Source organism: Rattus rattus, chromosome 17 (genome assembly GCF_011064425.1).
Source record: "Rattus rattus isolate New Zealand chromosome 17, Rrattus_CSIRO_v1, whole genome shotgun sequence".
NCBI lineage: Eukaryota > Metazoa > Chordata > Mammalia > Rodentia > Muridae > Rattus > Rattus rattus.
In genome coordinates, this window is record NC_046170.1 from 17,168,626 (window position 1) to 17,185,564 (window position 16,939).

At 46.1% G+C, this 16,939-nt stretch overlaps 1 protein-coding gene across 1 annotated transcript in view; it reads right to left on the reverse strand.

Moving 5' to 3' along the window:
* The window catches only part of Rnf150 (ring finger protein 150), a 226,529-nt gene that overhangs the window by 36,628 nt on the left and 172,962 nt on the right, over positions 1 to 16,939 (reverse strand). The window contains exons 5-6 of the mRNA XM_032887717.1: positions 12,783 to 12,879; positions 6,226 to 6,436 (exon numbers count right to left, since the gene is read on the reverse strand). Of these exons, the coding sequence (XP_032743608.1) occupies positions 6,226 to 6,436; positions 12,783 to 12,879 (308 nt within the window). The remainder of the gene's footprint in view (positions 1 to 6,225; positions 6,437 to 12,782; positions 12,880 to 16,939) is intronic.

A 16,939-nucleotide genomic window follows, 5' to 3' on the forward strand; every position in this document is an offset into this window, starting at 1 on the left:
CACTAGAAAACAACCACAGCAAAAAAAATTGGAGAGGACACTTTTCAGTGTGGAGAGTCCCCAGAGAGCTGTCTGTTGCATTTTCCTGGGATCCGAGGTAGGGAGCCATTGCAGAGGGAAGCACTCGCCTCTGGAGGATCCACACTGGTCATTGTGACAGTGGCTTGAGCTGATGAGTCACAACCAGATTAAATACTGCAGTTCCCGTGTTCAGCAATGGTTTCCTCCTCTCGAGAGCAGTTTGAAGAGTACGAGTGATTCACACATTTGTGCATACAAGATGCACGTGAGGGGTCAGGCATGTGCGTGTGTGTATTCTCCATCAGATGACTTAGCTATCTTTTTAAATGAGCAATTTCATAGTCAACATCACCTACATATGCAATTCACAGACAAAGACTATTAACATACCCAGGCATTGTGTGTGTGTGTGTGTGTGTGTGTGTGTGTGTGTGTGTGTGTGTGTGTGTGACTATTCCTGTCTTAGTTTTTCTCAAAAAGATGTTGGCAGCAAGGGAGCAGGAGGGAAAGGTTGGGGAGATACTTTGGTGGGTAAAATGGCTGTGCACAGAGAGGATCTGAGGTTGAGCTCATGTAAGAAGCTGGACACGGTAGCACTCCTTATTCATCCTAATGCTCCTGTGGGAAGCTGGGAGTCGAGGTCGAGACACAGAGTTCCTGAAGTTCATAGGACAGTTAACCTGTCACGCAAAGTAGCAACGAACAGCGAGACCTGCCTCCGGCAAGGTAAAAGGAGTCCACACACATCTGGGGTCCTTCGGCCTCCACAAGCACTGTGGCATGTGCATACCATGCCATGTGTCCCAGAGGAGCTCCTGAAAGGACAGGAGGCCACTGGTTACCAACCGACTCGGTTGTATACAGGACACAGAGACCCTAGAGAGTAATCACCACAGAGCCGTCTCCTGTGGGGTACAGGAGTTGGAACTAAAGGGCACAGAAGAGAAAAAAGTTTTCTTTTGTCTTGGGCTCGAGTCTCTTAATTGGCAAGCTTGGGCCTACTGGGATACTCATCCAGGGGCAGGGGCTACTCATGCCACACATTTGATCATCAGTAAAACGGAAATAAAAATACATCCTGAAGTTTTCACAGGTCCTGTGTATTTAATGGACCAAGGCTGATGGGAAGATAGGAAATGACATTTTCCAGAGAAAAGCATTTCAACTCTTACTTTAGTTGGCTAAGTTCCGTTAGCCTCCGTACCCACTCACACACATCGCTTTTGTAAGGCCCAAGGGGCTTCACACTCAGACTGCTCTGGGCCTCTGAGATTGCATGCTTCTGCCTATCTCTGTCCTCCCCAGCTCGGGCAGGCTGTGGTGGGCTGAGGCAGGCTGTGGCGGGCTGGTGAGTGGATCGCAAACCTTAGGCATCCTTCTGAAGCACATTATTATCATCACAGGCCTTTGCAGTGGCTCAAAGGGGAAGGAAGGAAACCGACTGGGGAGCCAACAACCCTTTGAAAACTAAAAGGAAGGTTTCAGAATGTCCTGAGGAGAGGCCAAATGGAGCCTGAGGGATTTGGGAAGGTGCGGCAGTCTCCCTCAGCTCCTCTCTGGAGTCTCTAAACACATGGGGATGATTGTTTAGCCAAGTTTGTTTCCCTTTGTTTCTAAGACACCCTTTTCCCTCAGTGGAAGCAAACAATCCATCTATCTGTAACCAGTGCTTGGGAGCCGGAGGCAAAGGTTTTGGCCCCAGCAGGCCAGCAGGTAGAGCACAGTGAGGGGCATCTGAACACTGGCTCACAGGACTTGAAATGAGATCAAGGAAAAGAAAGTGGTATGGACCGTTGGGTCAAGATGACAAAAAGTAGGCGGTCAGGAGCACTGAGAATAAAGAAGACCTCCTCCCTCAACCGCAAGTCAGGTTCTTCCCGACTTTGTAAATGCTTCCTTTTACTTTCTCCCCCTTTTCTGGGAGCTGAAGATGGTCCTTTAATGCCAGATTTCCCCATCTTTTGTGGTGATCTGCCTACACTTTCCTGCTAGGTGCTGATGGGACCTAGCACACACAGCACACCAGCTCTGTTTGCCGAGGAGATGGGCAGGGAGGTAGGAACGACAGTGCCGGAGGCGGCTAAGCTAAGTTTGGAACTTTTAGGATATTTGAAGTGACAAGAAGTGAATAACTGTATTGAATGGGAAGTGAGTCAGCCAGGGTGCACTCCCTGACTCCATCCCTGTATATCGTCTCAGCGAATGTGAAGAGACAGTAGCTTTTCCCGACACACTTGTCACGAGTGTATGAACACTGGTCAATTCCACTCATCTCTCAGGATCTCCACATTCCCAACATTTAAAGAAAGATAAGAATACTATTTACTTCATAAGACTGTTTGAAACAACTGTACAAAATAGGCTTCAAAGGACGCTGGCTGGGGCCTGTTCCCACGGATGTGTGAACTGCTACTAGCTCTTTATTGTCTGCAACTCTCTGGTTTGTGCGGATGTCAGGACAGAGAGTATAGTTTGATACCAAGGTCTCTGTTTGACTGTTTGCTTGTGATTTATAGCAGTTATGTCCCCATCTGCTTTCTTTTGCTTGTTGTGCTAGGGATTGGACTTAGGGTCGTGCTCGTGGCCCTCTACACTGAACCCCAAGCATGTAGCCAGCACTCTACACTGAGCCCAAAGTGTCAGACAGCATCAAGGAGATGAGCACAGCGTCATGAGAACTGGAATGAGCATGCGTTTAGCGACAGGGTTGCTTGCTTACTGATTTGTTTGCAGAGGGCACTAGAAAACTAGAAAATCTGTACAGAGAATTCTCCCCTTAAGGCGCCTATAGTGTCATTTTGTTTGCCCATCTCTGTTAAATCCAAATAAACAAAACAGCTGTGAGGGAGATGGCCTAGAGAATGCTGTGTGGGCGACATTCGATTTCCATGCTCAGAAGTGAGTCAGCCTCTCTGAGCACATCCACACTGCCTGTCAATCTTCTGACCACAGGCATGCTCCTCTGCCCCTACCCGTCACTTCATTTCACTTTTCCCAGAGCTTGCTTCTGAAACGTGGCATTTCCCCTCCCAGTGTGAACAGAAGGTCCCTGCTTCAAGCCTACGTTAAACACTTTTACCGCACTGCGCTCAGTAGACATGTAACAATGGCCTGCTTCAACCTGCCACTCCGATCCTATTTTACTCAAGGGTCATGGGTCACATGGCTGCAGACTATAATTTCCTGTTTTGTTTTGGATGGATTTTTAGCCCATGGTGTATTTATATATATATTTCATCGTGAGTGGTATTTAACCACATTAAATATAAACGCTTTTTCATTTGTTGCCTGGCCTTAATTGAGGTTTGTGAGAAGCATGCCACAGATTTTCAAATGAAGGAGTCCAATAGTTGATGTGCTGTCTTTGGTCAAACAATCATTCTATTGCAAGGGGAATGACCGACTTTCTTCTTCTTCTTATGAACTTTAAACAAATGCCTGTGGCTTCCATGTTTTTGGACGGCTGGCAGTGTACTATCAGACCCTCCTATGCTCTTCCCTAAGTCTGTTAGAGCCCAGATGTCTGAGGAGAACAGCAAGTCCCCCAGTAATAGAGAGCCCACGAGACCCTACTTGCATACTGTAGAGAAAACTTATTGCAGCCTTGGTCAGATGTCTACTCCACTGGTCTGCAGTTTTCTTATAGCAAGTATTAGAAGCTTATTGTGACTAAAAACAAAAACAACAACTGGCAGTGGTGACTCATGCCTTTAATCCCAGCTCTTTGGAGGCAAAGGCAGGGAGATCTCTGAGTTCAAGGCCAGCCTGGTCTCTAGAGTGAGTTCCAAGACAGCTAGGGCTACACGGAGAAACCCTGTCTTGAAAACCAAAACCAACCAACCAGTCAAACAAACAACTCCACAGAACAAACAAATACAAACAAACAAACAACCTGCGAGGCTCTTCTTTCGAGTTACTGGGAGGTTTTGCTACACACGGCAGTAAGCTAGGCCCCTCCTCACACGGGACGATTGAGCACTTCTAATGCGGCTCTTCTAAATCCAAACACACAGGACTACACCCCACATTCTGAAGATCAATTACACTTAAAAAGAGTACGAAGTATTCTGGAGATGTATTTGGTTAAACAATGTGTATTACTGAAGTGAGCAATACCCATTGACATCTTCACACTATGGTACTAGACAAGTCACATCACATGCATGGCTGCCATGACATCAGTTTGTGACAGCACTATAAAAATAAGGGGATCAGATCAGCCTTTAAGGAATCTCCTGTCTACCACTAGGTGCTTCAGTCTGAGATCCTTACAGGAAAAATCAAGTTTTTGGAAGTAGAAGTCTTCTTTGTCAGAAATAAGTCAACGCTGCCAACATGATACACACTACTACATTCCCCTGACGTGATTTCTGTGGCAGTCCTGTGAGCACCATGGGCTGATGGCAAGGCTCATGTGGCGGAGAGCTTGCCACCACGCCTGACACCCACATTTGATCCCCAGAACCCACATGGTGAAAGGGGAGAGCCAATCCTGGCTCTCTGCGACCTTTGCGTGTGTCACACGAGCACACCCCACCACGAAGTCAAAAGAAACAGGAAATAGAACACAGTAATAAAAGTGACCATTTCTGGATTGTGGACCCCACCTCAGGTCTCTTTGAAGAATCCCTTCATCTTTCAGTCTTCCGATAGTTTAGATTATAGAGTTAGTCAGACAAAAATACCAGACTTTACATCTTAGTCTGAAAATTGCAAATCTGTGAAAAGGAGCTTAACTTCAATGGGAAAAGAACCCAAGATTATTCAATTTGTTTTCCTACCTTTTTGTAGTGAGCATGTTGCTTCTGTCACAAGAGAGAAATACACTTTATTTAAAACTACATCATCTACCCACTCTTCTCCCTTTGAACCTAACTCAGTTAACTGGTATGCCGATTTTCTTAGAACTCCTAAGGCTTTTTATCTCTTACTATATTTGACTAAATGGGAGGCGCTTTAGATTTTAGCTTCAAACCCAGTGCCCATACAGATATTTAAATATTTCTATGACAACCACCAGCGAACAGCATAGAACCTAGTAACCATGCTTGTGGGAGAAGGGAGTGGGAAGCATCTAAAACACCCATCTAAAGGGAAGTCTGAAACATTAGCAAGCACTTGCAGTGCTAATCTATTCTGCAGATCAATGGATTGCTATTCGAGATCTCAGATATCTGAGGCCAGCGTAGGCAACATAATAGGATCCCGTCTCTTAATGAAATAAAGTAAAATCACTAAGGTAAAGATGTGCCAAGCGCAAAGTTGTTAGCATTCTGTCTTAGCTCCCCCCACCCCTACCCCAGTTACCTGACAACAGGGTATGCCTGACTTGCCCCCTCCATATTCTCTTGCTCTCTTACCCTCTTCCCTCTTTGTCTCTTCTCTCTCCATTCCCTCCCCATTCTCTCCACATGAGCCAGCCACTCTCTCTCTCTCTCTCTCTCTCTCTCTCTCTCTCTCTCTCTCTACTACCCTCTTAACTCCCCTCCCCATGTCCTGAATAAACTCTATACTATACCATCATGTGGCTGGTCCCTCATGGGAGGGGATGTTTCAGCAGAGGCCCGCAGAGGCACCCCTTCCTCTATACCTCACCACACCGCCACAGAACATATCCCCCCTATCTTTATATAAACACAAGCGAGTCCCCCAGCAATGGGAACCTGCACCCGGATCAGCCTGGCTTCCGTAGATACAGCCATATTCATGAGGCTCACGGCTCCTCCCAGGAACAATGTGGGTGGAGGCCTTATCTCTGTCACTTGTTTCTCCCACCTGCCCTCTGACGTCAGAAGGCTGGCTGCCCTTCTCCCGCCTCAGGGAAGGTATGGTGGCAGAGAGTTTAGGCAGCTGTCTGAACTGCACCTGTAGCCAGGAAGCAGAGAGCAATGAATGCTAATGGACAGCTCTCTGCTTCCTTTTTATTCAGTCTAAGAGTCAAACCTATGGCATGATGCCATTCAAAGTTAAAGGTTCTTCCCATCGCAATTAACTTAAAGTAGACGGTGTTTAACAGGTATGCCCAGAGACTAACCTAATCTAGATAGTTCTTTACCGGCTTGCCTACAGGCTTGTCTCATAGGTAAGTGTAAATTCTGCCACATCAACAACGTCAACCACCACACAGTGATATTCTTTATTTGTTCTCCAATCCTTTGCAGCAATAGCTGTGTTGGTGACGGCCCCTTGAAACACAGTACTTACTGTTAGTTGTAAAGATGGCTTCTCCCTCCTGAGGAGCGGGGTCTGGGTCCTGGACCACCTGCAGGGCTCCCACTGTCCGCACAGCAGGGTCCAGAGTGACTGAGCTTTCGTTGACGGTTGTATCACTGGCTCCTGTGATCTGATTGGTTGGTGGGCCTCCTAGAGAGCCCTCGAAATCAATGGGCAAGTCGTCCATGCAGTCAGCATTGGGCTGAGGGAAACAGAGAAGGATCCATCTTAGAACGCACCCTCATTTTACAGATGCGATGTCTACATCCTAAGGACTTTGTCTGAATTTAAAATTAAGTTCATTGCTTTATTGTTTTGTTTTTCAGCCACTTTATTTAAGAACTGTTTACACGTAGTTTCGTTGCCATGAAATGATCTCAAATTTCCTTTCTGAGAGTTCCTTTCAGATATAAGAATAAGGATTTAAATTCAAGTGTTTCAAAACCTCTATATTTAAACAACTAGTTAGGAGGAATACCTGATCTTTGTTTATAATGATAAAACTAGGACTTCCTCTTATATGGAGTTTATTCTTCCACACAGGATGGAGCTGGCAGCCTGCTAATTATCACCAGTCTCAAGCATTGTTTACAAACATGATATGAAAGTAGGCCGGAGAAGGATCTTATTCACTAGGAATTACACAGTAATATCTCCCCCCCCTCTCTCTCACACACATACACACACATACACACACGGTGAGGCTGTGTTTAAAAATGTAAGCCAAAATCAACCGTAGAAAAACATTTCTAAGCATTTAACATGGTACTAATCACACTTAGACACATCCTTTCCTCTCCTTCTCCTCCAGCGGTGTCTGTCTCTTTTCTTGTTAGAGGCTCCTGCCTTCAACTTGTAGCCTTGGCTGCCTGTAACTTGCTTATGCAGTTTTCACTTTCTGTCGGTTTGTTCGCTTTGTGTGTTGACTTCTTTGTCATGACGGATAATAATTCCATGATTTCTTGCTCTCAGATTCTGCAGAGGATGACAGCCACATCCGAGTGAGGAGCATTCCAGGTTTGCATTGCATGAGCAACACAGTGACAGTGTTAGATCCACAGGTCATTAAAAGCAGAGCCTTGTAAGTCACGGGCATGTGCGAAACACAGAGATCTGCAGTGCTCTGTGTGGTTTGTCTCTCGCAGATCACACTTTCTCTCGCAACTGTCATTTGGGAGCTGCAACCATCCCAGATTTCCTCAAAGTAGCTTAGGTCTTTTCTCTGTTCTCTTGCCCCTTGGCTTTTGGTGTCTCTGTCAAACTGAGCCAATGTATTAGCACTCAGCTGGTCAGAAGGCAGTTTGTAGAATGACTAATTCACTGTTCACTCAATGTGTTGATTTTGAGTTTGAACGGGAACAGTCATTCTTATTAGCATCCTCTCCCCACCCTTGGCCTCTCTATCTCCAGCTGGTTTCTTTCTTCCTTTATGCTCTCTAACCCGAGGCTCCCGTGTCACAACCTCAACGATCACAACACTTACAACAACAGCAACATCGTCAAGCGCGTCAATGACAACGCCAACAACCACAACATCAACAGCAAGAACCATGTCATCGGCAACAACCACAACACCTACACTACATCTACAATAACATCAATAGCCACTACATCAACCACGACAAGAATGTCAACAACAACAACTACAGTCACAAAACCATCAACAGCCACATCTGCCATCATCACAGCCACAGTAAAACCTCACAACAGACGCATGAGTCTTCTCTCTGTGCTAGGAAGAGGTTATATGAGTTGGCCTGACAAAACACACTATACAGCCCAGTCCACCATCAACCTCTGGAAAGAAAGTACACACAGGTTCCCTTCTCTTATACTGTCCCTTTGCTCAGATGACACTTGCCTACCATCTTCCAGGTTTCATCCTAAGGTTTCAAACTGACCCCTGGCGATTGTTTACGCCATTTCTAAGGAGGGCTCCCTCCCAGGCAGAGGTCTTTGATCCTGTGGTGCCTCATGTGGCTTGGGGGTCATTTGTCAACACCCCGTTCTCCAGCAACATTCACTCTCGTCCCATTGAGCAGCATCCACAGGCCCTTGGTTTTGTTTCCTAAGCTTCCACATCATGCCACAACGACTGGATGCTCAGTAAATATAGATTTGAGTATTTTATATGCTTCTCAGATTTCTGTCCTCAAAACTTGGGCATATTATCAGAATCTTGCCAGCATCAATGACAGAAGGGTTTGAGAAAATACTTTAAGAACTAGAAAATTCTGTGCAAAGCTGAGATATGCTAAGCAAAGGTGTTTATTAAACAAAACACTTAAGGGCAGGGTGTTGGGTAGAAGAGATTTCACTAGGAGCAGGCAGTGCTGCAGAATAATTGTATTCTCACAAACACCAACAGCCCAATGCATGGGTATACAACAATGGCTCGTGCAACTTTGAAATTGTGACCCGGTTTGTTGACATTGGTGGCTCTCTTTTTCCATGCCCCAGCTTTGGTACAGTGTATTTCTTAACAAAGTTCTTATTTTGTGGGTTGGGAGAAACTCTGCTCTGTTTTTCAGAGAAAGGAGAGCAAGAGATACTTAGCAGACCAATCAACAGTTGCGGGTTTGACAGCCTTGGCTTGGAAGTAACAGATAACAAATCAATCTTCCAATTTATATTCAATCTTCATAAAGAACCAGAAAATTTTCTACCTCTTGAAAAAAAAAGCCACAATCATACTGTTTAAAGACTATACCCAAGGCTTTCGGCTAACAAACTGTCTAGGTACTGAAATTAAGTTAGCACGAGGAAACTCCTCGGATAAATCAGTGACCAATAATTAGAAGCTTGTGACTGAACTGGTTCCACGGAGTTTTCTGTTCAATGGTGGTTAGAGTCCTCTTCACATCTGGAGAACAATGGTGTAGGAGGCGTTTCCTGGCCTCTGAAACCTGGATCTTATAACAGCTGGGAGGAGGATTCAGGAAAACTACTGTTCTGTAACGGAGACCCGTGCCACATCTATAGGTGAAGCACTACAATATAGGCCAAGGATAGGAAGCTTCCGGAAATAATGAACCCTTCCATTGTAGTTCACGATAAACCTGTATGAAATTCTTAGAAATTAAAAAAATGCCTTTTTCTTCTCCCTATAATATTTTTTGACAAAATGTTATTGGAAAATATGCATTGCTATGAGGGTTTCATCTGTCATGAGATATGCTCTCATCATTTAGCCCATTGCAGGGAAAGTACAATGTGCAATCTTGTCTCCAGCTCTTTGGTTTTGATTCATGTATATTTATTGATTTCCACTGCAGGTACATATGTACTGAGCTAAAATAACAAAAATACAAAGAAATAGAGTAAGCTTAAACCACCTGGATTCGAAAATCACAACTAAGTCATTCATGAGTTGATACTCTTCCAAGGAGAGTTGGGGTATAATCTGTAAGTATGATTTTGTGACTGATAGCATTCGAGACTCTGAAAGGGCTCCAGTTCCTCAGAATTACTCAGCACAGTCAAGGATACAGCGGTGAAGGACTGACAGGCGTCAGTGTGCAGAGATGGGCTCTTCTCAATGGTCCTTAAATAAGAAATCCCTAGTGCAGTATGGTGATGCAGACCTGTAGTCCCAGGGAGTCTTGGGAGTTTGAGACAGGAGGATCACAACTTTAAGACCAGTGTGAGTTACCTACGGAGAATCTGTCTGAAGACAAGAAGACAAGACTAGACTAGACTAGACCAAGCTAAAATAAACTAATTTAGAATATAGGGAAAACTTAAGAGCAGTTCTTTAAACTGTCTTAAGGAAGTGTTGGTGTGAGAAACACTTCCTAACTCACACAGCTTTGCGCTGGTTTAGTCACATGCAAAGTTTAAGCATGAAACAAACGATTGCGCCAGTGCACGTTAGGCACGTCACTCTGATAACCATATGATAGAATCCTGAATCTGTCTTCACCCGGACAAAAGAGAGCCCCGGGAAGCAGAAGGGCAGCCACATGCCTGGATGCTTCTCCAGGAGCCGCACGGTGAGCGCGCTTCATTCTTCACGAGGACATTCTGTTCTGTGGGCTGAGTATGGCTGTGTCGTGTTCTTCAGCTGGCTTATCCTTGGCAAAGCCCAGAGATGCTACTGATGCTTATTTTTCTGGGAGCCGAGTACGTTAGGTCAAACCTAACAGACTTGTCAGGCATCGGACTTTCAGCCAGAGTGTCCAACTGCTGACAATTAAAACATTATTTAGTTTGGAAGTAAGCCAAAAGGCTACTTAGTATTTCTAGCTTAGAAATAATTAACATCAATATTTGGAATCCAATAAGAAGTAGCTTCTGGAGAAATTATACTTCCACGGGGGGAAAATCTGGAATCAATATTCAGCATAAATTTTAAGTACGTAGCAAGGGTTTTTTTTTTTCATGCCTGTTCTGAGCAAAGGGAGCCGAGTTGACATGAAGGCAGAGTCACAGAGAGTATAAAATGATGATGGATATATACATGCAAGTACACAACATACATGTCAACATGTGCCAGCATACACATGCAGGCCAAACACGCATGCACATAAGGGCACACACACATGCGTTCATGTGAGCACATGCATGTATGCATGCAAGGACAGATTCCCTGGTAGGCAGACAGCTAGGGAGAGGTGCTGTGGCCAGGTAACAAACGCTGACTCTCCAAGGTGGCCAGCTTCTTCCTTCGGTGTTTTCCCCTTGTTGTCTCCCTGTGTATTCATGGGTTTGGTGGCCTGCCATGTTTCCTGTCCTCATTGGCCCAGAGAGGACAATATCCAGCAGATGGTGTCTCACCAGCCACCACTTGTGATGTTTACTTGGTTCAGTCTTGGGAAAGGTTTTCCCTGCCACATCCTCCTGCTGGCTTCTGTGTCCCACCAGCCCCCCACTGACGGAATGGCCAGATCAGTTCATCATCACACAGAAGCTGTGGACCAATTAACCCTCTTGTCTTCAAACCACTGACCAATCCTAAAGCAGGGGAGGAAGACTCTTCAGGAGCTTTAAAACCCCCAGCTCTCTGTAAGAGACTGGATGTTCGGTTTTCCCAGCCCCCTCTGCTGTGCACGGAGCCCTTTCTCTGAGTCTGCAGCGTGTGTGAGTGTTTCTTCACCCTCAATGAGTGCCTTCCTTCAGCAACTGATTCTGTCAGTGCTGCTTGAGATTTCTCTGATGCTACCTCTTGTGCATCAAATATTTCCTTTGGATTCTTTAACTGGCAGAGAAGAGGAACCCAATCAAGACCCATAAGCACACAATGTCATATGTAATACACACACACACACACACACACACACACACACACACACACACGCAAACATTCAGTTGCATCCGTGCAAGCATACACACTTGCAAGAAAGTGTGTACACATTTTCCTTCTTCCTTAAAATAACCCAGTTACAGCCAGAACTGTGAAAAGTGCAGTCCTCGGGGTGTGGTGGACGTGGATTTCCTCTTATGTTCCACATCCATGTGCGTGCACTGTGCATGCACAGTTCTGATCTGAAAATTTACTACACTGTGAATAAAACCTAGCTCAAAGCTCTAGTGTCTCCAGTAGACTTGTGGTTGCTGGATCAACTGCCACCGAGGCAGTTGGCACAGGGCAGCTAAGCCAGCCAAAGCAGGTCCGGGGACAGTGTCCAGCAGAGTCCTCTGGTAGTCCTAATTAGCCCTTCGGCATGCAAGAGCACTGTGATATGTGATCTGGCCCTCATTCTTCAGTGACTTCTTGAACCATTACCATTCTCTTTATTCTTTGTCATAAGAGGAGTGGCAACGGACAGGTGGCAGCAAGGTGGGGGTGGAGCTGGTTTCTGGGTTCGGTTAGGAGGCTATTTTTAGACAGAGCCTGTGTTTCTTTATGTCTCCCTGTGCACTTCTTGGATTTGGTGGCCTGACTTATTTCCTGTCCTCGTAGGCCCAGAGAAGACGACACCCAGCAGCTGGTGCTCACTTGATCTAATCCTGGCAAAAGCTCTCCCTGGAGCATCAAGCCAGCTGGCAGGATTCTGACCCCAGGGAGAGTCACTGAATGTCAGAAAACACATGGCATCGAAAAGGTGTTCCACCACAGGGTTGGATCCAAGTGGCTTTCCCGTCGCTCAGTCTCCAGAGATATGAGTTTAACAGATGCTTTGAGTTGCGTTCTTGGTCCTCTCCTCCCATTGGTCGGGATAGTGGTTGGGGAGAGAGGGAGAGAAAGCTCCCCCAGAATGCTTGGTGATCAAGAGGCAGCAAGCACCCAAACCGAGGCATGTAGATCTCCTTAAGGACACGCAGGGATTGTAACCAAAGAGGCCAATGGTGTTCAGTTGACCACTGTGTCTCGCTCAGCCCCAAAGAGATGCCTTAGCTGTGTAAGCAGCACTTTCCTTGACTCACAGACAAAGGGTGGGCATGGCGTGATCAGACTGAGCAAAGGTGAGGGAATGTTCAAACACAGAGTTGGTTGGATGATGGCAACAAGGGGACGTGGAAAATCCAGGTAAGAGTCTTTCTTCCTGCTTTGGGGGCAATGGAAAAAGACAGAGACGACAAGGCTATAGGCTGTGTGCTGTGCTTACCGGGATCCCTAGGGCCTTAAGAATGTTCATCTTGCACATGGGGCAGGTGCGATGGTCTAGAAGCCAGGGGTCCACACAGGACTTGTGGAAAAGATGCCTGGAATGAGAACCATATGTCTTAGAGCAGTGGTCACTGAAGTCCTCCCTAGACCGCTATAGCCCATCGACCTTTCCAAGCTCCCTTAACTGATGCATGGCAGATACAGGACTCCTGCCCCAGAGTACTCCCTTGTGTGACTGACCTCAAATCTGCCTGGATAGCAAGAGTGTCCCATAAGGTTTGCAACTGACCCTTCCAAGGGTTTTTAAAAAGATGAAGGGTGTAAAACCAGAGATCTCCCCTTTCTCAGTGGCAAGAATGCAAGGAGGAAATTTTCCTGTAGGATGACTTGTAAAGACTTGTGTCCCACCCCAAAGTTCTTTGCTGCAATCAGAAGACATCTCTAAAGTTAATGCTGATTCCCATTTGTATTTGGGAGTCGAACCCAGGAGGGCAGAGGAGCTCCTGGAAATACTGAGTAACACAAAGGACACTTTAAGCTGATCTGGTGACCTGTTGGTTGTCAAGTCAGAAGACGGATAGGGACTGTGGTTTCACTATGGGTGACAACCATCTACACAGCACTGTGTTCAAATGTATTGTCAATCTCAAGTGCCAGTTACTGTAAGGCCTTGTCAGCTTGGCAGGGGAAGCCTGACTACAAAGATGGCGTCCTGACTCAGGAGCTGGCTTTGGAGACCCCATGGGCTGAGCACATCAGAAGATTTCTCATTCAAAAGGCTCCTATGAGCAGAAGATGTTAGCATTTCCTGCCTGGATCAAGAATAGCTAGAGCTTTCTGTTTGGGGTTGGAAGGCTTGTTCAAAATACTCCATCCCTGTCTGGATCTTTTTCAGTCCATAAAAAGGGGACTGACTAGAGAGGTTCATGCAGAAGAACTCAGATTCTGAGGATGATTAAGGGCTCCATGGGATAGGCCCAGGGCTGAAAGAGCTCAGTGGATGGTGTTTTTTGCTGTATAAGCAATCCAGGTTGGATTCCCTGGGCATATGAAAAAGTCAGGTGTGGTAGCCTGTGCTTGTCACCCTGACACCCACTGGTGAGGCACAAACAGCTGGATCACTAGGTTTTATTGGCCAGGAAGCTTAGCCTAAAAATGTCAATCCCCAGACCTCACTGAGAAATCTTGTTTCAAAACACAAGGTATATAGCTCCTGAGACATGACCCTTGTGGTTGACCTTAGGCTTCCACATCATTCACACACACGTGAACATGCATATCACAAAAACCAAAACCCTGGAAGGTGCAGACTTGGGCTTAGAAAGACAGGAGCAGTGCCAGGGGTCTACAGTTCTATTTCCGGCTTACTGCTCAGGACATCCTACAGATGCATTGCTTGGAAACTTGATTTCACACATTCACTGTTTCCTGAGGGTATATGACGACATTTGTGCTCAACACTTAGAATGAGCGCTGAGGATGTTGGTGACCTAGCTCCTCTTCTAAGACAGGGGCTGATAAATAAATGTCTAAAATAAAACCAAATGTAAGTAGATTGCTTGTTGAAAATTACCAGGTAAGTACACAGAGTTTGGGGGCAGGGCTTCTAACTGCAAGATTGAGCAGAATTTAGGTACAAGAAAACGCTGAGGAGATGGCCAGGCTGGGAGCTGAGTGGTAGTCATCCTACATATGAAGGGGAGAGGAGATAAACGTTCTTGGCAGAATGAGGAGCGAAAGCAAAATGGCTCTTAGGACATCCTGTGCTGGGAGGCTGGCCAGTCTCACTGTAACACTGTGAGGAAGACAGAGCTCCCTATAGGTTCCACTATTAGTAGAAGAGGCTGTCTGATACCCAAGTTGAGTGAAGGTGCTCCTTGCCCCTTCCCCAAAGCAATGTTAACCTTCTCAGGTTCAGAATCCACACCAAGGGTGTAAGGTTCACATCTAAACCTGTTAACCACCTTGTGTTGCTTTTGGTAGAAGCCAGCCATCTTGGTCTGTCATGTGATTTCTGCACATATCTGGGAGACCTGATGGCAGCAGGAGCAGCCATTAGCACTTCTTAACACTTAGACCAGTTGCTTAATGTCCTCAACCGTCTTTGAGGTAGGGATCTGCCTACTCAAGTATGGAAGGACCAACCCGCATTTCCATGGGAGCCACCAGTTACTTAACCGTATCATCTATCACACATCTTTCCTCACAATGCTATGCTGCCTAGTTCAATCAACACCGATCCAGTCATTGCTCTGAAGATGTGGTTAGATAATCTTCTCATCTAGGTGGATCTTATCCAAGCACTTGAAGGATCTCAACAAAGCTAATTTTTCCCAGAGAAGATAGACTGCCTTGGAACCCGAAGCATCAACTCCTGCCCATACCTGTTAGCACTACACCCAGGCAGTCAAATCCTTGAAATCTCCATTCCTGTCTTCTCTTTATGTCCCCCACCCCCAGTCTCCCTGTCTTGCTGTCATCTATCTCCATGTCTCTCCAATTAGTTCTGTTCCTCTCTAGATCCCTTACCAGCACATCTTTCAATGAGTGTACAAGTTCCACGAGAGCCAAGTCCTCATTTGCTTCCCACCACAACACCCTTGGTATTTATAACAGCTCCTGGCAGAGCTGATGATGATGAAACATTTGCTGTGTGAATGTATCGATTTATTCATCGAAGGACCTAACCCCCTTCCCCACCTGCGCATGACTGTCAGCTCCATTCACCCGCCCTTTCTTGTCTCCTCTGTTTCATTTGCTTGCTTACCTGCTTCCTTCCTTCCTTCCTTCCTTCCTTCCTTCCTTCCTTCCTTCCTTCCTCCATTCCTTCATTCCTTCCCTCCCTCCCTCCTTCCTCCCTTCCCTCCCTCCCTCCTTCCCTCTCCCCCTCCCTTTTTTATATTGTGATTCTCCATTGATCACCTCATGACTGTTCCCATCACTGCAGGGACATCTAAACTTCTCTCCGTGCTGTCAGGCTTCCACAGAGAACAGACCTCCATCCTACTCGCTGCTGCCAGATTTAGCTTCTGAAAGCAGAGCCCTGGTTATGTCACTCCCTTTCTATTCTGTTCTGTACTGGGGCTGGGTACACAGACACATGGCTAAGACAAGGTTCATCCCGTCACAGCAGTACCACAGTTCCCTCGTGGATCATTCTTACATACAGCTGAAAAACCATTGAAAGTTCATACCCCGAGACTAGAGGTTTTCTCTTGTTTCAGTCTTAGGAAACCAACTCAGTGCTCCAGGACTCAGTTGTAATTGGTAACGTTTTATCTTAACGGGAATGGGGTTTAAGGGAATTAGTCTTTCTCTCCCTCTCTTTCCCCTCCCCTGCTCAGTGTGTGTGTGTGTGTGAAAGAGAGAGAAAGAGACAGACACACACACACACACACACACACACACACACACACACACACACACACACACACAGAGAGAGAGAGAGAGAGAGAGAGAGAGAGAGAGAGAGAGAGGCAGACAGACAGAGAAGTAGAGACAGATACACACAGAGAGACAGAGAGACAGATACACAAAGAGAGGCATTCAGTGGTGGGGAGAGGAGGGGGAGGGACAGGGATATGGAGAGGGAGAGCACTTTAAGTTGTCAGAGCACACATCTATAAGCTTAGAAATCAGGCAACCAATACAGAAGAATCATTAGTTCAAAGCCAGCCTGTGCTACATATAAAGATTCTGTCTAAGATAAAAACCCTAAAATAAAAAACGAACTCCAGCCAGCCAGCCAGCCAAACACAACAAAACATAAATGCTGGCATTCCTTAACTGTAAAATATCAATAATCCTATTAATATCAGTTCTCTCTGCTTCCTGAATGTGGCTATAGCGCGGCTTCCTGCAGGTGCCACATCGTTCTCACCATGATGACTGTGTAATCCTGGAACCGTAAGCCACAATAAACCCTTCCTCCGAGCTGCGGGGTATTTTATCACAGCAGAATAGTAATGAAGACAGCAAGAATGCCGACCCACACCGCGCTGCTGAGGTGTGAGTAGGTCCGCACAGCGGCTCTTAGTAGTCACGATAAACCAGGTCACGCTCATTCCCATACCCCGTCCTTTCTGTTGTTTTCCCGCTCTGTTTAACTTCTGGTTAAGTGACGTTTCTGTCCTCCCATGGAGAAGAAGGGACATT